Genomic DNA, 22,613 nt, shown 5'->3' with positions numbered 1-22,613 from the left:
AAAGAGTGTGTTGTGTGTAAGAAGCAGTTAAGTGATAGTGGGCATAATCGTGTTAATAGGATGAACAGCAATGGTAACATATTAGTTGGCTTCCCTCTATGCTTCTGCACTTGCGCTGCAGTCTGAACTGTCATGTTTAAAAAATGTCAGACTTTTTATTATAACCATCAAATACGTGTTCTGTATGAAATACAAGAGATTAACATGAGAAGTAGTAACTTGATGAGACTGTTGTTTTTAGGCCGTTAAAATGTATGGTATAAAACATATATATGTCTTTGAGACAACCTGCTGGATTTAGTGGTTGGTTTTGTTGGGTGTTTTTTTTACGTTATGTTGTACATCCACAGTGGAAATCCTCAAAATAGTACAAGAATACTATTATTAGCTTAGCGTAGTCTTCATGCTGTTTCTGACACTTTTCTTACCTGTGCTCTGGAGCCCAGTTGTGATCCAGGAAGAAGTTTTATTGGTTAGAAAGTATTGTAATTCTCATAACCTCCTGGAAAATGTGGGTCATAGTCTTGGCAAAAATCTGGCAAAAAAGTCTTTCAAAACTTTTTTTTTAAAAAAGGTGAGAAAATTATCTGAAACTGCTAGTCTTGTTGCTTGTATATTTCATTCGACCTCTTGAAACACTCATTTTTTTTGTAAAAAACCACTGGTATATTCATTTGAAGGACCAGCATGATGTATCATTCTTTTTGACTACTGGCTGTGCTTCACACCTGTAATTTAGTTTATTTGTTCAGATCTTTTTAATAAAATGTGTGCTAGTAAACACTTAGTGTAGCAATAACAGTGATACAGTAACTGCTAAGATTTGGAATGAGAACAGACACTTTCTTTAAAAATAGTTAATCAGCAGTTCTCCTTTTGCTGAGTCCTAAATGACATTTTTCTTCTATATTTGTTGGGCTCTTGTCCTTTATAGACGGTCACAACCTTCCAGGAGGCCGATTTCATTATTCCAGAAAACAATACCATGTAAAGAGGCAGAAAAGTACCCCCTTCCCTCTCAATCTACTTATAATAAATAGGTCATTTGATCGTTTGATACTACCAGTTTTCTACCAATAATGTGTTTAATTCAGTAGTGTCAGTGAAATGCAGTTGTAATAAGCTGCTTTGTTGCTTTAGGTTGTTTTCTGTTGGTGGGCAAATAGAAATTAAAAACTGTGTACTGGATCTATGCTGCTTTCAATCTTCCAGGACTCCTGCATGTGACAAGTAGAGTTTAAAAAGCTATTTGCTTGAAAACAGAATGGACTCTGGATAGCCTTTACCCAAAGTGATTCTCTTCCAAGTCCTTAAGTCATGCTACAGCATTACAACAACATGTGTGTTTTGCAATAATAAAGCCCTGTAAAATTTGTTTCTTCTATTCACATCACACTGCAGTTACGGGAAATTACAGTTTTGTTTCTATCATGACAGTAATAAAATAAGACATCCCCTTGTATTCTTACCTAAGGAAAGGAAGGAAGAATACAGAATTTTTTGCATGTCACTTGAAAGAGTAGCACTCCAATGATGAAGGTCCTATTTCTGATTTTCTTATTTTAATGGCTTTAGACTGAGGTCAGCCTTTGTTCGATACTGGCATTACTTGTCTTTGACTCTTATAAGACAGTTGGTCAAGCTGCTTATTTTTGTGTTTCCTGCATCTTGCCAATAAAATGGAAAAGTAATACTTCTGTGTTTCACATAGGTCTCATGAAGACAAAACAGTTAAGTGCTTTGAGAGCTGCTATTCTGGAAGATGCTGTTATGTCAGGAAAGTAGTAATAATAAAAATTAGAAACAGATCTGTAAAGAAAATGAAACAAAGTTGAATGAACACTTTAAAGCACCAGGTTCTTAAAAAAAAAAAGAAAGAAATCTTGCTCACATTAGGCATGGTTCATTCTTTCCTTCAGAGATCTGCACCCACAGATTCCCTTCCTGCCTTGATGTACCAGGTGATAAAGGCTTAAAAATTATTGGAAGTCATTGGCCTTGGGTTTGGTTGGCTGGAAAATCCAGACTATTAAATTACTCTATTTTGGTAGAGCAGTTTCACTGAGCTTGTTTAAATTAGTGGTTAGAATAAGGATGTTTATTTAAGACTGAAATGGGCCATCGGAGAGTCTCTTTTCAGTCATTTATAACTCTCAACCATTTTCTTTGCAAATAAACTTTAGCGACTTATGCTTGTTTCTTGTGGAAGTTAGGGGAAAAAGCTAACTAACAGTTTTATGAGTAAGAGAGCATTTCTAAAGAAGTTGGAGTTGTTTCTCTTGCATAATTTGAACTGATAAATACATGTAAAACACTATGGTTTTGAAGCATAAGTTTAATTAAAGTCTAGTTCTGCCCAGTGCAAATAACTTTTCAGGGGGAAATGAAAAGTTGAAAGCAATTAAAATGAGGTTCTGTGAGTATACAGCACTTAAATCATTCTTACTGTGAGACCTTGTTTTTACAAGTCCGTGGTATTACAGACTTCTTGCCAATTTCTGCTTTTGCTCAAAAGTTCAAGGCCAGGGGGATATTAGATCATGTAGTATGACCTCTTCTAAATCAGAAGCCACTGAACTGTATCTATTTGTGTTACCGAGTCTAGTAATCTGTCTTTGACTAAAGAATAATCTTTCTGGCTAACCTGTGCTTTGCAGAAAGGCACATGCTCATCATTTGAAGACATCAGAAGTTCTGCCCTTAATTATTTCTTCTTATGGCTAGATACCTTATGGTTCACCAAGTAAATGGGACGCTTCAAATCAATACCTGATTTATAGTTTTTCGCATCAGTTTACAGCTACTTCAGTTTCCAGGTGTTTTTCCTTAAAAAATTAAAAAGACCTTTTAATGTCCAATCTATTTTAATATTAACAGAGATGCAGAACTAGTACTGCATGCGGTATTACCATATATGGAAGTCTTCTGCTGCTCCAACCTGCTGGCATCCTGTTGAGACATCTGAGGATTACGTTTGTCCCGTTGACCACAGCATTGTGTTGTGATTTATCATTGCATTGCTTATCCAACATGACCTTAAAGCCTTTTTCAGAGACACTTCTTCCTGACCTGTATTTTCTCGTTGAAGAGTTATGGCTTGCCATTCTTGTTCTAGGCTTATTACCTAGAGTTTGTGTGCACAAAAATACCACTTCTTGAGGGAATTCCCTTACCCATTTGTCTGCATTTGTTAAAAGTCACGTTGTCAACTTTATTCCCTACATTTATACTCATTGACTTTTTTCATCAATTAATTAGGAAGCTATTAGATGTGAACAGAACTAAAAAGGGCATGTTGCCGTGTGTTAACTGGCCATTAATACAGGAAAGGTGATGATTAGAAACAACAGAGGAGTAAGAGGACATTTTCTTGGCTGTATGAAGATACAGAATTTGTTACCAATGTGGCTCTTTCCGGGTTCATTTTCCTAATGCCCACAAAACAGCAGTAGAAGCACTTCCATTTGATTCATGATTGTTGACTCCTTTGGGGGGGATGTTTCAGGCAGTTTTTATCCATTTAGATTAAGGATAATGATTTCCTTAGTAGTATCCACTGTTTGCAAAGCATATAGATTGAATAAGACCTTGCATGACTGTATGGTGAGAAATGCAGCAGTACATGTTCTCCCCTGCTACATGCATAGACATTGTTGCATACAATTGCTTCTGGGTGCCTGTTTAACAATACATTTCAAAACTGGGCCAAAAATCAGTGCTTCCTTGATGTTGCAAGTCAAGACTTATGGGTATTAGTTATGGCTTTATTTTTGAGTAGCACTAAGTTGTTAAACCAGGAATTTGTCGATTATTACCTGTTCTTTTGAGTACCTGTCAATCTTGTCACTGGAGACAAATGTTTATAAAATTAAGGCAGTTATTCAGATGAAAACAAATGAAAGTTTGGCTATATTCTGTATCCTGTCTACTTTTTATGCTGAAACCTTTATGCTCTTTTAATGCTGTATTTCAAACCTAAATCTGGGTTCTTCTTAGCTGCTAAATCACGTGTTTCATTCCAACCTACTACCGTCCTTGTGTCCTTTTCTTCACATTTCTGTGCCTTATTTGCTAGATTCAGATGCTGAAAAATTGTAATTTTAACTTCTTTCCTGTCAACACTGAGACTTCTAACCTGGCACTTTTAGATTCTACCCTTCTTGTCTCCCTCCCTTGTTCTCTCCATCTCACAGAAAAAATATATAGTTGTTTCAGTAGAAGGGCTTAAATTAGAGCGTGTGATTTTGCTGGGTTTGTACATGTGTTGATGACATGCAGTTTATATCTGCTCTTGTTTCAGGTGCAAAGGTAAAGTCAGCAAAGACACAGACTTGCTCTTGCACACAGAAGGTGGTAATCAGCCCTAGGAAACAGCGTTCTTTATACGCGCTTGCCCAAGAACATCAGTATCTTTTTAGTCCAAGTCGAGATGTGCCTGCTGTCTGCAGTCCACTTGAAGGTCACCTAATTCCTATGGCTATTCCACTAGGTAGGTGCAAATAACCTGTAGAAGGATGTGTGAAGGTTAGTTACTGCTACGTCATGTAAACACAATGTAAATCTTCTTAAGTCAGTTATTTGCCCTGGCCCATGATACTTGCAGCTGCCCTTCTTGTGAGAAATCTACGTGGGGGAACAGTGTAAAACGTTCTGGTTCTCCTCATTCTTTGTGCTGGATGTTTGGTGACACCCTGACAGAGCATTTGCTTAGCTGTACACACCTTCTTTGGTACACTTCACAGTTCTAGGGTTATTGTTCCGATTTTAGGTTTGGTATCCATGTAAGCAGGAACTGATTCACTGGTCCTTGCATTCAACATTTACAATGACTTTAGCCCAAGTTTCAGTAAGATTGTGCCAAACACACTAAATTCATTGTCGTATCTTCTGTATTTTTGGACCTTCAATAGAACCTTTATACAGCCTTTGTTTTGGGAACGGTTAGTATTGGTATTTGGCATTTGGTATTAGTATTTGGTATTGGCATGTAAAGAAGATAACTATTAAAAAAAAAAAAGGTGTCTCAAAAATTTGTGGGATGCTGTACTTGGTGTAATAGTATTTTGAATGAGATGAAGAAAATGTGAGGGGGGTGTGAAGCATGGTATGTCATTTTTGAAATGCAAGTACAATGTAGTTATTCTCGTTTTCAGCAGTAGGTGTCACCGCAGTCAAGCAGAGTGAATAATTTTAAAAAAACAGCAGTGTTCAGTTTTTGCTGGGAAAGCCTTAAAATTACCTGGTGAAGCACTATGCTTTAGCTAGTTGTTAATAGGGGACTTTTTAATTAGTCTGTAGTTGCATGCAAGATCTCAGTCTGTCTCATGTGAAACACGGACACAGAGAATTTAATTTTAATTAGTTTATTAATTTACTGACTTTGGAGATTTATATAAATATTTAATTATGTTTAAACTGTCCTTAGGTCAAACCCAAATCAGTGACATCTCGCTGCAGCCTGCTGGAGTAGTTATAGGTAAACCGCACCCTGTTACAGTTACAACCTCTCTTCCTCAAGTGCCACCAAAACCACCGATTGAGATAAAAAAACCAAACATAGCTGTATAGAGATGAGATCAGAGAAGAGGGATCCACCTCAACTGTCTGTGCAGGTACATGCTAAGAGTGGTGATTATTTGTTTCTTTATTTTAATAAATGCTAACTAAAGGCAGTCTCATCCATCAGTAACTTACTTTGATCAGTAGGGGGTTTTCAGTAAGCATTAGAAACACATGGAACAGAGGGACCAAGATGTTGTCGTGCCATGCTAATATTTTTATTCATATTTTAACAATTATTATTTGACCAAAATAGAAAAATTTGTCTTCTGTGAGTCACCTATGCAGGGTGTTTGTAAACTAGTTCTATAGCATGAATTCTTTTTTATTGATTATTTTTAAATGAGATTTTTGAGCCAGAACAAATTTGGAATAAAAGAAGTGTTATGGTAAATGTCAGTTTTCTTGGATGACTGCTTTGGCCTTTAAGATTTCTGTTTCAAGCATGATGGTCAGCCCAAGGATTTCACTCCTGATTAATCAACCATTGCAGTCCTTACTTAGTGGTTTAGTTTTTATAATTTTTACATGAGACTGTTGTCAAGGAGTTAATGTTTCTTACGTGTTCATTTTTTTGGATTCAAATTGTTGAGAATATACACTCCTACACACACCTTTCAGGTACAAATGATTCATGGAATTCAAAGTTAAATACAGGTAAAGTAGTATGTGGTTTCTTCCCTTGCTATATTGCAGTATTCCGTCCACCAACATTTTGCTGTTATTTCACCCTGTTCTTGAAATGTTTAAGGTGATTTCCCTGTGCTCCCCTTCTGAAGAATTAAGGAAGCATTTAAATGTTTGTTCTTAATAAAACGCAACATGTTTTGATGCTGTAACAGACATGCCTTTATTACAGACTACACTGTAATACAGTTATGCCTTTATTTTACTATACCATATGTATGACAACATGAAACCAATAACCAGCCTACACAGTGACTTGTAGGCCAACGTAGTGTAAATGAATTGCCAGTCAAACACACATCTGCTATGTAGATATTTGTAGGTATATTCACCTTTTGTCGCATGCAAGGCAAAGGAATCAGGGAATTAGAGAACAGGAGAAACCAGGTACTGCAAGAAAACAGGTGAGTGTTTCTGGGATTAGCTTTTGTACTTTACAGTATTTTGTTTTTCAGAACCAAGCTGTTGTCAGATATAGGTATGAGAAAAGGAGGTCACTGGAGTTAGGTGGCTCAGTAGCAGGTGGAAGAGAGACTCTAAAAAGTTCAATGACAGTAGCCAAACTAATACATAGATGTTCAGATTGGTGCTTTTTTTCCATCCTAGGTGTTACCAAATATAGATATTGACAGTATTTCAAGTGACAGCGTGACTGTAAACCATGTTCTTCCAGACTCTGAACCTGCACTTCTTCCTGTTGATGCTGTAATACAGGTATTGATTGATCTAAATGTCTGGGAATTCAATGTTCTTAAAACATGCTAAATTATTACAAAGTAATTTCATTGTCTTGTTTTAGTCAGAGAAATTAGACGGTTCCAGGAAAATTGAGAAATTATTCTGAAGAATCTATAATGTGAGGTATTTATTTAAGAGAATGAAAAATTGCAGCAAGGCGCTGTTCTTGCAAGATTAAATAATCACCATAGCAAAACTCTTAAGAAAAAACATAATTCCTCTGTTTTGTTAAGAGTTATAATCCCTTATTGGCCCATTTCTGTCTTATTTATACTGGCTTCAGTGTTCTGGCATGAAGACTGAGGGTGTTCTTCATCCCTCCATCTGCTCCTTGGCTGTACTTGAGTGGTTAGTGGCATGTGTGCATAGGGTGTTCAGTGGTAACCTGGTGTGTGTGGAGCTGGCTGGTTTACTCTGCTTGCTTTCCATATAACTTTTTCAGAAGTGTTTTTAATCTCATCTAAGCAGTAATAAAGCTTTTTGTGCAATGGAAAGGTTAACTGTTGCACACTGAATTATAAGGTTACAAACTAGGGCACGCATTTACAGGATGGCGTATTGTTTCTCCCAGTGGACTTCTGTCTTCTGCATTGCAGACAGTGGACAGTGTGAAGGCACGGTGATGCTCTGATGATTTGTGTATAGTTACTTTACCTTCTGTTTTCCCTGAGTGTTAGCTGCTATTGTGACTTAGGTCCATCAAGGTCTTGTGTGAAGGTATTCACTGAATAAGACAGAAACTGGACTAAAATAGTGATTATTATTTAAAATTTATAATATTAAAAAACACTGTAGAAATGGCACATAAGTAAATTGCTTAAGATGGGTTGTGTGCAATGGTTTAAAATTTTTTGTCTTATTTTTTTTATAGTAAGAGTTACAGGTATTGCCCTAGAACTTTTGATGTTGAGATACTCCATGACATTTGGCAACAGCAAGTTTTAGTTGTCATCAGCATATAAGAAAAAGTTCTAACAATCATAGAATCATGGAATGGTTTGGGTTGAAAGGGACCTTAAAAACCATCTAGTTCCAACCCCCTGCCACGGGCAGGGACACCTCCCACCAGCCCAAGTTGCTCCCAGCCCCATCCAGCCTGGCCCTGAGCGCTCCCAGCCCCATCCAGCCTGGCCCTGAGCGCTCCCAGCCCCATCCAGCCTGGCCCTGAGCGCTCCCAGCCCCATCCAGCCTGGCCCTGAGCGCTCCCAGCCCCATCCAGCCTGGCCCTGAGCGCTCCCAGCCCCATCCAGCCTGGCCCTGAGCGCTCCCAGGGATGGGGCATCCACAGCTGCTCTGGGCAGCCTGTGCCAGCGCCTCGCCACCCCTGCTGGGTGGGCCCAGGTTGGTTTTGGTCTGATAAACGCGTGCATCCCCAGAGGTCGGCGCTCATGGGCATGTATTAACTCATGTATTAATCTCTCTTTACGCTATGCAAAGAAATTCCTCCTAAATTTTAAGGTGTGTAAAGCATTTTTTCTGGGTTCAGGCTATTGACAGTGAGTGGTGATTTAATTGCATTCTTGTTATGAAGTTTTTCTGCTAATACATTTTTTTCTCCCCTATACGAAATACCTATCAATTCCAACCTGTCTTTATAAGACTCCAGAAGATATACATAGTGAGGAGGAAGACAGAAAGCTTCCAGGAGTTGATTTCATTGATGTTACTGATGTCATGCAGGTAATTATATTGCAAAGGTGTCCTTTCAAATATTTTTGTATTTGTTTTATATTATTCTGTCATAATGAAAACACGATGTAGAAAATAAGTTTGCTTTACTAGCAACTTTAAAAATACACATTGCAAACAATACTGAAGTGTTTACAATGCTATAAACAGTATTAGAAATTATTGTATGTTGGTAAGTAAAGGACCTTTGAAGAATTACATTCAAAAACTAAAATTACCTTTTATTTGGATGTGTTAGAATCCACTAGAAATAAAAGTAGTCCTCTAAAATCAGCGGGGATTATAGTACTTACATTTCACAATTTCAGACTCTAAATGTAATGCATGTAAAAGATGCTCTTACAGATTTTAAGTAAGGTGACCTATATTTTAAAATATGAAAGTATTTTCTGAGGGTTCCCTTTTAGAAAACTTCCATGTAGAGCAATTTGCATATGCTTTTGAGGTCCTAAAATGATTTAGCATACTAACTCAGTCAAACATTATGTAACTTCGAAAAAAACCAAGACAAGCAGCGTATGTGAGTATCTGTGTACTACTCATCTCATGGATCTCATTAAAAGATTCCAAATTTTTGTTTTGCTGGATGCCTCATTAGTGCTGTGCATGTTTAACAACATTGGTTTTTTCTGGATTATGATAACATGGGTTTCCTTGAGATACTATTTTATGGTTTAATTCTCTTAGGTAGCAAGTCCTTTTTTTTTAGTTAGCTGACCTCTTGTCATTCACAGTGGAGGCAGAGAAACTCTCAGGCTTGGTGAACCAGCCTCTATTTCACTTCTCCAGATTAAGAGCAGAAGCAGAAACTCAATGGTAGCAGGTAAAGGCTGCCTCTGCAGGAAGCGCGGTCCTGCCACCCAGCTGTTGTGGAGTATCTCGCCTCTGTGGGAGATGGCAGCTTCCACCTCCTGCTGCATTTAGGACTCAGTAAATACCAGGAGCTTGGAATTGCTGTTGCTAGCTAGTATTTCTCTTGAAGTACTTTTTCCTCAAGTTTCTTCCCAGTGAGCTACACTTGCTGTGTGCATATCAAAATCTATCAAAAAATGTATTCTTTTTACCTGTTCTGTGTGCTTTTCATCCCAGGATTAGAGTGTACATCAAATACTAACTATAGCTTACAGGCTAGTATGGTAGATTTATTTTTAAATTGAATTATCATTTAACATTGTCAGTTAGTTACAAGTCTTAAAGTCTTAAAAAAAAATCTTAAAAAAAAAAAAAGTCTTAAAAAAAAATTTGACATTTACCTGTCAAAAGTGGGGAAATGCTTTGTTCATTTTTAGTTCCAAAATTACCTAAGTTGTTGGAGCGGAGGGGTTAAATCTATTTGGACAACTTTCTTCTGCTTGCACAAAAAGGGCTTTATTTTATAAAAATAAATAGGAAAGCTATTTAAGAAACTAGTTTATGAGCTAACCCCAAAAAAATTCTGCAACGTTAAATTTTTATATGTGAATAATAGTTATTAATTTTTTCTTTTTCCTTTTTTGTCCTGGATTGCTTTTATCTTTTATTTTTGGCAATGGGATATATTTTAACCACAATACCAAAAAACGTTCCAAGTGAAACATATGTTTGGCCTATGACCACACAGACAGTGTTCTTAAAAATGTGCAAGGCAAACACAATGTGGAAGCATAAAATCAACCTCTGGAGTGGCAGGGATATTTAAGACATTAAAAGAAAGCAAAATTATTGTTATAAAAGAAGCTTCAGATTCATGAAAAACGTGCATAAAATGGTATACAGGAAAATAGCTTACTGTTGTCTTTTCCCCACACTCCTTTTATTATGAAAACTTAATTCTGTTAAATACTTATCCTCTTCAGTTTTATGTGAAATACCCCCCTTTTTTTTTTCTTCTGTTTTTTTTTTTTTTTCTTCCCTGGTAGATATTGCAAAAAGGCCTCAGGACCCCGTCCCAGGCATTTCCTTTTCCTAGGATTTGTTTCGCCTTTTCTGCTGGAAAATACTTATTTAAGAGATACTTAGGAGTTGAAAGGTTAGCACTGGTAATGCAATAATCGCAAGGCTGCTGCAGCTGCCTGCTCCCAGGCAGAGCGTATGTTGCCAAAACGTACACACCAGCACGCGTATGCCAATACACATATACACGTGTATACATGAGTGGCTGCACAGATCAGCACTCAAACAACACTCAACATGCTGATCCTGTTCCCCTCTCCGGCCGTTCAGGGTGGAGGTTTGGGATACACATGTGCTTGTGTGTGTTCATATATACGTGTGTGTATACGTGTATGTACACAGACCTAAACAGAGGCAGTGTGGATCCCTCTAGTATCCAGGCATTAGCCAGTCGCTGGCCCTGGGTCCTTGCCCTCCCCAGCTCTGGCACCTGGATCTGCAGCGCCTTGAAACCCCTTTTTGCTCGGGAAATGGCATTTAATGAGGAGACAGGGCAGACTGCGCTGGCAAGGCCAGGCAAGTGTGCTGACCAGCCACCTGTTTACATGCAGCCAGCCACTTTTGTCCCCTTATCCCTCTATTTTCCCACACCTGTACCTCTCCAAAACACCTTGGTCTTTCCCTTTCCACACCTCTGGTTCCCTCCCATAAATGGCACAGAAAGTGTTGTACCATCCCAAAACACTCTTCCGTGCATCCCACAAGTCATCATGCGATCACCTCGTCCAAATGCACCTGCCCAACTTTAAAAAAAGGTGCTATGGAGAGTTTTCCATGGGCTCATCCTGTTGGTTTTCACTCCTGGACATAGGAGCTGAGCCCTCACCTGTGATATCCCTGGGAGTAGCCATGTTGGAGTGCTCAGTTGTCCTATTAGAATCACAGAATTGTTTGGGTTGGAAGGGACCTTAAAGATCATCCAGTTCCAGCCCAACTGCCATGGGCAGGGACACCTTCCACTAGCCCAGGTCACTCAAAACCCCATCCAACCTGGTTGTTCTCCCACCTGTTGTCATTCCTCTGTGCTTCGTTGTGTGGGTGGAGACAAACCTTTTCTCACATAATCTAACTAATTTGTTTTAACAGTTTTGAGGACTAATGCAACATGCCCCAACTTGTAAAACTCAAACCCTGCCATGGGAAGAGGTGATGTGCCTTGTTCTCTTATTGCAACCATGTGTCTAGTGTTTAAAGGCCCAGAGCTCCATCTTCCAAAATAGTTGAATTGGGTGCCTTTATTTCACAATAAGAAAATCCACATGTATAAAGCACAAATAACTGTTACAGCTTTGACTTACACTTTTATTTTTGATCAATGGTCACACCTACAATCAGGTAGGTTTAGGCTTTCTGCACAGAAGAGGTTTTGTAAGGCCAGCCCTTGCATGGACCCTGCCTTATTCCAGAGTGAGAAATTAGCTTAGCTATCATGAGCCCAGAACAAACTCTCAGGTTTGTTGAGTCTACTCTCCAAGTCTTATGAGCAGCCACATCCTGTAGTTTCTTTAGCAAACTTACTAGGATTTAAGATAGAGGCAGTTTTTGCTTTTTCTGAACATGCCCTAATTGCAAGGTGGGCACTTGCTTCTCAGAATTTTTGCTTCCATTTTGAATACGACTGCAAAACATATAACCTGCAGGATCAAAGTAAATGTATTTTCCTTAACCCTGCTTCCCATAGATGCCCTTGGGGACAGTGATTTTTTTACAGGTGTAATTCTTCAGACAAAAGATCACAGGTGGCACCTGCAATGCAGCCCTGAACCTTGCTTGTGGAAATTTCTTTAGAAATCTTTCGAGAAGAAATCCATGGATAAGTTTTGGATGGCTTTAATAAAAGACTATGCATATACATGTTTGGTAATGGAACAAAATTAATCTATACCACCTATTAATTTTTTTTTTTTTTAAATTATCTGAATGTAATTTGGGAAATAGAATTTGGGCTTGATACTTAACGATAAAGTACAGTGATTAATATTCCAATCATACCTGAAAGACTTTCTAATTTATGTTGTATTTTGATTGGGAGTCATGATAGGTATTTTCAATGGTCTCAAGGGAGGCAAAATGCAGAACTGAGTGCAGATTACTCAGGATTGGTCTACAAGGTGATATGTATCAAAGTTCAACCTGTATAATTAAATACTGACTAATATATTATTTTTTCATTTCAGCAGCGATATCACCTCAAAATGAATATAATTTTATTTTGGACTTGTGCAGTATTCATGTAAAATTTTGTTACACGTAGTTTAGAAATGCAGGAGAACGGCAAAAGTTTGTCAGAAGTTACTAAGTATGTGTAAGATCTATTGTATGTACTTGATTTATTTAATCCAGATGTTTGTATTTTGCATACTTTCAGAAGTATTAAATAGGCAACATAAAAGAAAATTTATGGAGTAATGCAGTCAGCAGAAAATGCATAATGAAACACTGGTCAAAGACATCTTTACATTTGCTGTCAGAATGAATTATGGTTGTGCATATATATATCCCAACAGAATGAGCTGCTTATCAGCTTGCAGGGCATTCAGTGCCATTCTGAGTTTAACTTTACGGTCTTATTTCTGTGCCTAGAATGGTTTAGAGATCTTTGTTTGTCACCCAAATATACATACTCTGGTTTTGCCACTTTTTAAGTTGCCAAATGTACAGCATTTCTTTGAAGAATTATTATTACTTAAAGATCCACAAAGATCCAACTCCCCAGTAGCTATTTGTTGTAATACCCATCATGGCCCTATCTGACTTCTCAGTTTTAAAGTATATTAAGGTAGGAAAGAAGTATTAATACTAATACTGGGTTGGGGAAGGAGACAGGAAAATGTTGCTATCTTTTTTTTTTCTTCCGTTTTTTTTTTCTGTTTTCAGTGATTTGTTGTTTTATTGGTAGAAAATATATAGCGCTTTTGTTTTATGGGTTGAAATTAAATTTATGTAAGGGAAAAGTCTTCCTTTTTTCCTATTCCCCTTTCACTCTGTTGGGAGATTAATTTTAGTAAATACAGATTTACAATGAGCCCTTTTATGCAACATCACATACTTCTCACTTGTAATTTAGGGCTCAGCTCTTCATCTTTATTGGGCATGGTAGATTTTATTCTTAGAGAATCCTATTACTATTAGAGACATTTGTTTTTAATATTGTGAGTGAAGGATGCAGGTTCTTAACCATCATGAGACATTTCTAAAGCGTTATATTACGATATGATGGGTTAGTGACTGCTTTTTGGGATTTAATGCCATGTATGTGCTCGGGTGGGAAAAGGAGGGTGGTGTGTTTGGGAACAGTCAAACATTATAACACATATGTGTTATGGAGTAACTTCTGTAACTTTTTAGAAGTAGGACATTAAGGTTAAATTCAAAGTGTCTGTGAGGGTCTTGTGAATTGATTACCCAGAAATAAGTTTCAACTTTCAGCAGCTGAAGTTAATGAAAGTGCAAACATATGTGTAACGTATGTGTAAATTATTAATATCTAGTCTTCAGGCAGCTTTATTCGAGTTTTGACTAACTACATGCTCATTAACTTTTGGGAATGTATCTTTTCAGACAGGAGACTTTAAAGTAAAAGTTCAGTTTCTAAAAGAAACCCCAAAACCAAACAAAACCAAAAAAACCTAACAGGTAACTATAGAAAGTTTCCTAAACCTTTTTGTTTAAAGGAGGAGCATTTCTGGAGTATATATTAAAGAAACTTGACTTATGTCGTAAGTAAATTTTTCAAGTATTAGCATTACCATTGGCTCCCTGCCCTGTGCAGCACAGGCAGGAAATATGAGCCAAATCATGTTTTACTTAGCAGTTCCTATAGCTTTATACCTCTCTATATTTATGATTTGTTAAGCTTAGAATTGTATCAATTAACTACAACATACTGAGAAGGCAGAGTGTGGTTTGTGTGCTGTGACACATCTACAGATGTTTCTTAAAGAAAAAAATCTGATAGTTACCTCAATGACATTGCCTTCCAGAAACACACCATAACTTAATTTACTACTTACTTATTAGGAGCAGGAAGAGGAGAAGGATGAAATTCCAGAATTTTTTGAGCCTCTTCTGGAGCTTAATGGACAGTTTAAAGTTTCCTCGCCAAAATACAATGGTCCTTTGTTTCCTCCAGTGGCTCCTGCTCCTCAGCAGTCTTCTGATGTTTTGGATGAACTCATTCAAAGGAGAGAAACTATAGAAAACAGATTGATAAATTGGTGAGTTGCACCATAATGAAGCGGTGAGAGAATATATACGGAAGGAGGAATGACTCCATAAGAATACCTTCCCTTCTTTTTCCTTTGAGCTGCCTTACATTTTATGTCAAGAATGCTCTTTTGTATACTTTTAAATGTCTTGGTGTTTGCTGATAGTTAAATGGGGTTTATTCCGCTAGGGTGGAACAAGAAATAATGGCAAAAGTTATCAGTGGGATGTACCCAGGTGAGAAAGAAACAGTGCCCAGTGCTAGCACCTCAGAGAGCGAAGGCAGTGAGGCTGTAACTTCTGACATTGGTAAGTAGGAATTATAGTTCTCAGCAGATGGATTAGCTCAATTTTTGGGTAATTTTAACAAGCTGTGTAGGTAGCTGTTGCCTGAGCCTAAGAGTGGAAAATGCTGAACCAATGAAACTATAAAATGCAAAAATCGCATACTTAAATCTATGTTGAGGCAGAGTGTTATGTGGCCATGAAATAAATTATCTAAAGGGAGAAAACACATAAAACACACCACTGTACAAATCAACTTCTGTTATTTGCCATCTAAATCAGCTTTGGCATTTTGCTAAGCCTGTAGTGTTTGTTTGCCTTTATTTTGTTAATAGATACGTAAAAAATTACCTCTCTTATAAATGTGTGATAAAGGGAGACAAATGCATTTCTCCTGTGATGTCACCATCCTTCATTGCTGCCTTATTTTATGATCCTGAACTGCTTCTCTACTATTGTTTTTTTATCTATAAAATAATTAAAAAAACACTTTTTGCAAAGGAATGTTTAAAAGTTTCTGGAGAGTAAAATGAGTGGCTGCAATACGGTGCATGCATTTGAAGAAGTGAGACCTGGATGTGTGCTTTGTTTCTTCATTTTCAGTTGAAGTTGCAGGTGGTAGAGGATTTCAACTCTTTATCAATGCTGGCGTGCCTGTGGACTCAGAAATGATAAGTCATTTTGTAAATGAAGCTCTCAGTGAAATAATTGCGGCCGTGCTGGGTAACAAGCAGACTCAGAAGGCAGCTCCTGCTACAAACGTTCTTCCAAGTACAATGATTATGATGGTAAGAACTCCTTTTATTTCAGCTTTCCTACTGAAGTTCTAAGGGATAATATCTTTGTAGCATGGTGGTTCAACTATGTGCAAAACAAAAGATGATGGAAAAAACCCCGATGAACCGAATGTGCATAATTTGCATTTTTTGATTATTCCTTATTATACCCCAGCAAGCAACAGGTTTAAACCTATTTGACTTAAAAAAAAAATAAAAAGAAGAAAAAATTAATTCCTTTGTACTGCATGCAACATGCTATATTTATTTATTTACTTTAAGACTGAGCATGGAACTGATTTCTAAAGGGAAAGACTTGTTACGTAATTCCATGTTGTGAAAAGATAGGGGTTTTTTCAACCAAAAATAGCTATGCTACTTTCTTGTGAAGAAATAAAATTAGTTTCTTCAGATAATACTGCTGTCAGCTTCTATTTCTTCTTATTTTTGGTCTTATGAGCTTGCAACCAGTCTTTAATATCTCTAAAAATTAGTATTAATTCTAAGTTTTTAGTTCAGTAGTCTTCAGTAAATGCATAAATGATTAGTAGAGCTTCCTGTAATGCATGATAATTTTCTCTGTTCCCTTTGATAATCAAATGACAGCTGCTCTTGTTTCAATAACGACATGGCTGTGCTACAATCTGGTGTTGTATAATGTCTTTGGGATGAATGTGGAGATTGCTGCACTTTTAGAAATCTAACTATTCAAAGCTTTGTTGAAAGTGAGATCAGTTATTCTATTCTGCTACAGCGCATATAGACAGAAATAGCACTTAGTGTGCCTTCTGGAAGTGAGCAACAGATTATTGGTTAGAAGTAGTCATTTCACTTTGGTAGGCTTAAATGCAGCATCCTGCATCTAAAGAGCTCTTCCCCGCTCCAGTACAGATTAAAGAGGGTATGATGTCAAAGAGGAGTCTTTGTACCTTGTTCTTCTGATAATTAGAAACCTCTTCTAATAAGCATTATACATTTACTAACGGCCCTCTTAAGCCTTGTTGTTTCAGCTTAAACTGAAATGTCTTTAGGCTGAAATAATTGTTTTCTCCTTACTATATATATTGATTTGCAAACTTCAGGAGATTAGTTTTGACCTTTTTGGCCTTTGTTTGATTAGGCTAAATAAAGCAATCATCTGTATGTGTACTTTTTTTTTAATTCTTGCTGATGGGCAGCACTTTTATGTTTTCCAGTTTAGACTGATCTTGACCATGGGTAACACTAATATGCTAACAGACATTTATTTTTAGTAATATAGTATGCAAGATGGGGTTTCTGCAGTGCCTTGCGCTACAGTAGCGATACTCTCCTGCCTTTATTGGAATTTCAGGTAGCTAATTATGGTTTTTTTAGTGTCTTTCCACATTTGTGGATAATTGTTATCCTGCGGATAACTTGTACATTCATAAGGTTTTTTTCTTCTCCTTTTTTCATTTCTGCTCAGCTTATAGCAGAAGTTTTTCAATATGTAGTTTATGTGTTCTTGATCTGCCCCTTCTTGCTGTGAGGTTTCCTGTCTAGAGGTTCAGCTGCCCGGTTACCAGGTTTTTTGGTGTTCACCATGTCACACAGGTGTGTGTGAACTTCCCAATGTGTTAGTATGTTCCACTTCCCATAAGAGGTTTTTATAAAATCATCAGTCTGAGGATTTATTCTTTAGAAAGTAGCCTGGAAGCCTCCCTTTAGTCCCATTATCTTGTTTTCTTTAAGAAGTGTCAGCAAACAGGGCTGGAGAAAACTTGGAAAGGTCTGTCATATTCCTCCGTAGCAGGCTAAAAGACAGCTATCGTACTTGCTTATCAGATTTATATCCATAGCTGTCATTTTGTAGGGAACACCACAACTATGTGTTTATTTTAGTGCTTTACTGTCTTGGCTATTGCTTCATTTGTAATCTTCTCTTTAGCCGATTCTCTTACCATAAAATTATCATACTAGCTCAATTTTATCTATGCCATGAAGTATTTTATTGCTTAGTATTGTAATAAATGCTTTATTAAAATTCATGTAATCATATAATTCATATTTAGACTGGCCATTAGGAAGCACTTCTTTACTGAGAGGGTGGTCAAACACTGAACAGGCTTCCTAGAGAGGTGGTTGATGCCCCAAGCCTGTCGGTGGTTGAGGCATTTGGACAATGCCCTTAACATGCTTCAACTCTTGGTCAGCCCTGAACTGGTCAAGCAGTTGGACTACATGATCATTGTAGGCCCCTTCCAACTGAAATAGTCTATTCTATACATAATTATTTATGCATAGTTTACTGGGTTTTAGTTTATTTTGTCCAAGCATAACATTTAGCGTTCTGCAACTTTACGTTTAGATGGAGGAGTTAGACCTGTGAAGCACCAATCTAAGCTGTTCCTATTCTGTGATAACCTGCCCTTCTCTCTCTTCCTCAGCTGTCTCTGGGGATACTTGGAAGACAGGAATTTTGCATTGAGGTAATAACTATGGTTACAATTTTTTTCCCCCTCAGGAGTCTGTTGTCCCTACTCCGTTGCCAACACCCCAGGCCACACCACCACAAACACCACCTTCAGAAAAAGAATTGCCTCCAGTCAAAACTCCAGAGTCTTCTCTATCTCTTACAGGAATGAGTGAGGATATTCATGAACATGAAAAAATTAAAGAAACAGGTAGTGAAAATAATAATTGAAGTTTAGAAATAGCAAATATGCTTTAATCTGCTAGCTTTAATTTTCTTCTTCAAAGACACTTTATCTCTCAGGGTAAATATTCTTGAGGCTATAATTCAAGTGGGAGCTCATGTATTACAAAAATTATGGGCTAATTCATATAAAAAGCAAACATCTTTTATTTGGTAACAGTTCTATTTTCAAACTTTTTTTATACTCTCTGTGATTTCCACCCCTCCCAGCCCCTCCACACTTTTTCACATCAGAAAAATAGGTCTTCTGCTCCTTCCTGTGTTTCAAATGTAATTAAGTCAAATTTATGCTCTCCAAGTAAAGCACTCAGTTTTTAAAATGCAGAACGATCTCTTTTATTAAAGGAAGTAAGCAAGTGAGGTTTTATTCTAGCTCCTTCAAAAGCCAACACTGTATTTAAAAGAAACTAGGCTTTATCTAGTCTTGTCCCTGTAACTATCAAAAGGTATCACAAAAAGTACAAGTGCTTAGTAGAACTGACTAGCTCTCTGTCCAAGATTTACTGCCTGCTTTCCTTTCTGATCTGAAATTTGACTTCACATATGCAGGAGTTGAGATTCCAGCTGCCACTAGTCAGATTGGCACCCCTGTGGTTACCCCTGTCAATACACCTCCTAGAACAATCACACCAAGCCCTTCTGCCTCAGAATGGGTCTCCGGAGCCGCAAAAATGGAAAGTCCAAAGCCTCCAAACCCATGGGATGATGCAGAACTTCCTCTGGAAGAAGAGAAACCCAGCCCTTTAATTGAAGAACCATTCTGTCCCAAGGCTGTGTGAGTTGAACAGGCTGCACAGTTTTCTCATATTTTAATTTTTTATTATTTGAATTTATTTAAAATTAAATTTTAAAATTAAATATTAAAATTAAATTTTAAAACATTCTTTCTACATATACCCTCTTTCAGTAGAAAGAAATGCTTAACGTATATGTCAGGAGACACTGAGGTAATCCAGGATTCCTTTTTTGAATTGCTCAACTTAATATTTTGGGGGAAAAATGTGAAATCGGGAGCTTTCTCAGGATTTTTTTAGTCCTTATTTATCGTCCTGCTGAATGTTATACTCGGTAAACTTGTGTTTTTACACCTGCCAGTAATAAATGTAGTGATGATGAAATATTGTATTATTAGAATTTTATTTTTCTATTACCTCAGTGAGAATACACATGGTAATTTTTTGTTACAACAGAAATGGATTAATAATGTTATTTAACCATGTTGATTCTCAGGCTATTCTGTAAAACACTGTGCTTTCATTTGAAAAAAATACTTGTAAATTAATTTCTTTTCAATATGGATTTAAGTCTTTATACTGTGCAAGGCATTTTGGTGTATTCATAATGCATATCCTTATTTTATAGTGAGATGTCAGTGGCTAATGATGAGGAACCAGAAGACTTGATTTTACCTTCTCAGCAGTCATCAGTGAGGCCCTTTGAATTGCTTCCCTGCAAGCCACAGGCTCCATCACCTGTGCCTACTATTAGTTCGGGGCAGTCCACACAGGAAAGCAGCCTTACTCTCACAGAAACAGAAACTGCAGACAGACATATCTCAGAAGGAGAGGTACTCTTCAGCTGTGGACAGATACTGGCTGCAGGAGGTAACTAACTAGGCACATTTGTGGAAATCAGAATTTGGATTAATTCTTTATCAACTTCTCTTCCAGTCTACTGAATTTACGTTTGATACATTTTCTGATAAAACTGCAAGCATTAATGTGGTCCTTAACATGGTTTTGGATTAAAGAGACCTCATTGCTCTTGTCTCTGTACAAAATGCTTCTGCTTATTAATGAAAAAAGATTAAATCAGCTCTTCTGTCATAAGACCAACTTGGAAAATAATTGGGACTGTCTTGCAGAAGTACCATGTGGTTCTAAGTACTAAGTTTTCATTGAAAGCAAAGCGTAAGAGTGATTTTTCTTGGAAGCTGAAAATATGTCTTTATAATACATGTCTGGCAGTAGGAATTTCCAACTTTACTAAAGCACTGTGTTGCAATTATTAAAGAATGTGGCCTTGGCTTTCTTTCATGTAACTTGCATGGGTTTTAGTATTTGTAACTTAAAATATTTTCCAGCTTTAGCAGAAAGAAGACTATCTCTTCGAAACCTCACTGAGAGCTTAACCAGTACTTTACAAGATGCCAATGAAATGGTAAGGAAATGGAGTTAGTGTCGTGTTCTGCCTTGAGCATCTTGATAAATTGGATGTGCTTTAAGCATTTTCACTTACAAACTTTTTAAATTTATGCTTTTAAACTGTACACTTACAAAGAATGTTAGAATTTCAGAGCTCCAAAGAAAAAACCCACATTATACAAGCTAATATATATTTTAAAAAAACTGTTAATATATTAAATAAAAAGATATTAAATTAAAAAACTCAAATTATTTATATACTTCTGTAGGTGAGAGCTAATACACATTTTCATTTCTTCATTGCTTTTAATTTTAAGACATCTTAAACAGAACATTGTTGTTCTCTGAGCTGTTTCAGCTTTAAGCCATCTTTTAATTGGTTGGTTGCTTAAATTATTAAAGTAGGGTAGCTGAGGCTGGAGTTAGTTGAAGCTGCTTAAAACTTCAGTATAGTTTCTTATCTGACATCTGCTTTACTCCTTTGTCCTGGAAGCTCCTCAAGTCAAGGTATACTCTGTTCCCTTTCTCTTTTAACACTCCCTCAAATGCCTGGACATTCCCTCTCTGACTTTGTATAATGCCTCTTGGTAGGACATAGCTGTTGTATAAATGATAGTATCAGGTAGACTAATACTACGCTTAAAACAAACTGTTTACTTTATGAAAGAATAAAAAAAATGATAGTGAAATTGTAATAGTATTGGTTGGAAGGGAACTCCAGAAGGATTTCTAAAAACTTTGTGGACTGCCTCCACAATGCTCTGTGGCTTTTCTGTCATCCACATAGTTGAAGTCTGCCATGAGGATGAAGACCTGCAGTCATCAGATCCCTGTTAATGTTTCATAGAAAGCCTTCTCTTGCTTCCTGTTGGTCAGGTGTTCTGGAGCAGGCCCTGTGCACATCCCTAGTGTTCCTTTCGCCTCTGATCCTGACTCAGACCATCAGTAGGCACGTGGAGGTCTGTGAATTCAAGGAATGATTTGACCTGGGACTGAAAATTGGCTGAGCTACTGGACTTAAAGGGTTGCCATCAGTGTCAGAAGTCCAGCTGGAGGCCAGTCACTAGTGGTGTATGCCAGGCGTCAATAGTAGCATCAGTGCTGTTTAACATGTTCAGTAGTGACTTAGATGGTGGAACACACTGTGTCATCAGCAAGTTTTTGGATGATACAAAACTGTTTGATACACCAGGGGGGTTTGCCACCATTCAGAGGAACCTCACCAGGCTAGTGAAATGGGATCATAGGAATCTCATTAAGTTCAAGAAGGAGAAATGCCATGTCCTGCACCTGAGGAGGAGCAACATCATGCACCAGTACATGCTGGGGCCTGACCGACTGGAAAGCAGCTTTGCAGGAAAGAACTTGGGGATCTTGGTGGACAAGTTGAACATGGGCTGGCAGTGTGCCCTTGTGGCAAAGAAGGCCACTGTCATCCTTTGCTATACTGGGAAGAGCATTGCCAGCATGTCAAGGGAGGTGGTCCTTCCTCTTTACTCTGTACTGGTGAGACAGCATTGAGAGTATTGTGTCCAGTTATGGGCTTTCCAGTACAAGAAAGATAAGCGTTTACTGGATTGAGTCCAGCAAAGGACTACAAAAATGATTAAAGGACTGGGTCATCTCTCATACTGAGAGAGCCTGGATTGTTTCATCTGGAGAAGAGAAAGCCCTGGGGGAATCTTAGAAAAGTGTATGAATACCTGGTGTATGGAAGTAAGTAAGGAAGTCTGAGCCAGACTCTTCTAAGTGAAAGACAGGAGGCAGTGGACACAGACTGAAATTCAGGAAATTCCTTTTAAACATAAGTAATGTTTTTACTATGGAGGTAGCCAAACACTGGAAGAGGTGCTGCCTTGAGCAGTCAGGTTGACTAGACAATCTCCAGAGGTCCCTTCCAACCTCAATAATGCAAAGTTT

At 37.6% G+C, this 22,613-nt stretch overlaps 1 protein-coding gene across 1 annotated transcript in view; it reads left to right on the top strand.

The window, feature by feature from the left end:
* The window catches only part of LOC119150861 (TALPID3 protein-like), a 62,993-nt gene that overhangs the window by 5,519 nt on the left and 34,861 nt on the right, over nt 1–22,613 (top strand). Inside the window, 12 exon segments of the mRNA XM_037393927.1 lie at nt 4,301–4,489; nt 5,426–5,560; nt 5,563–5,612; nt 6,853–6,960; nt 8,584–8,664; nt 14,626–14,822; nt 15,002–15,120; nt 15,700–15,884; nt 18,358–18,517; nt 19,099–19,324; nt 19,912–20,153; nt 20,633–20,709. Coding sequence (XP_037249824.1) covers nt 4,301–4,489; nt 5,426–5,560; nt 5,563–5,612; nt 6,853–6,960; nt 8,584–8,664; nt 14,626–14,822; nt 15,002–15,120; nt 15,700–15,884; nt 18,358–18,517; nt 19,099–19,324; nt 19,912–20,153; nt 20,633–20,709 — 1,769 coding nt within the window.

The sequence above is a fragment of the Falco rusticolus genome, chromosome 7 (assembly GCF_015220075.1).
Source record: "Falco rusticolus isolate bFalRus1 chromosome 7, bFalRus1.pri, whole genome shotgun sequence".
NCBI lineage: Eukaryota > Metazoa > Chordata > Aves > Falconiformes > Falconidae > Falco > Falco rusticolus.
The sequence above is the reverse complement of the archived record's forward strand: the minus strand, read 5'-3'. Positions and strand labels throughout refer to the sequence as shown.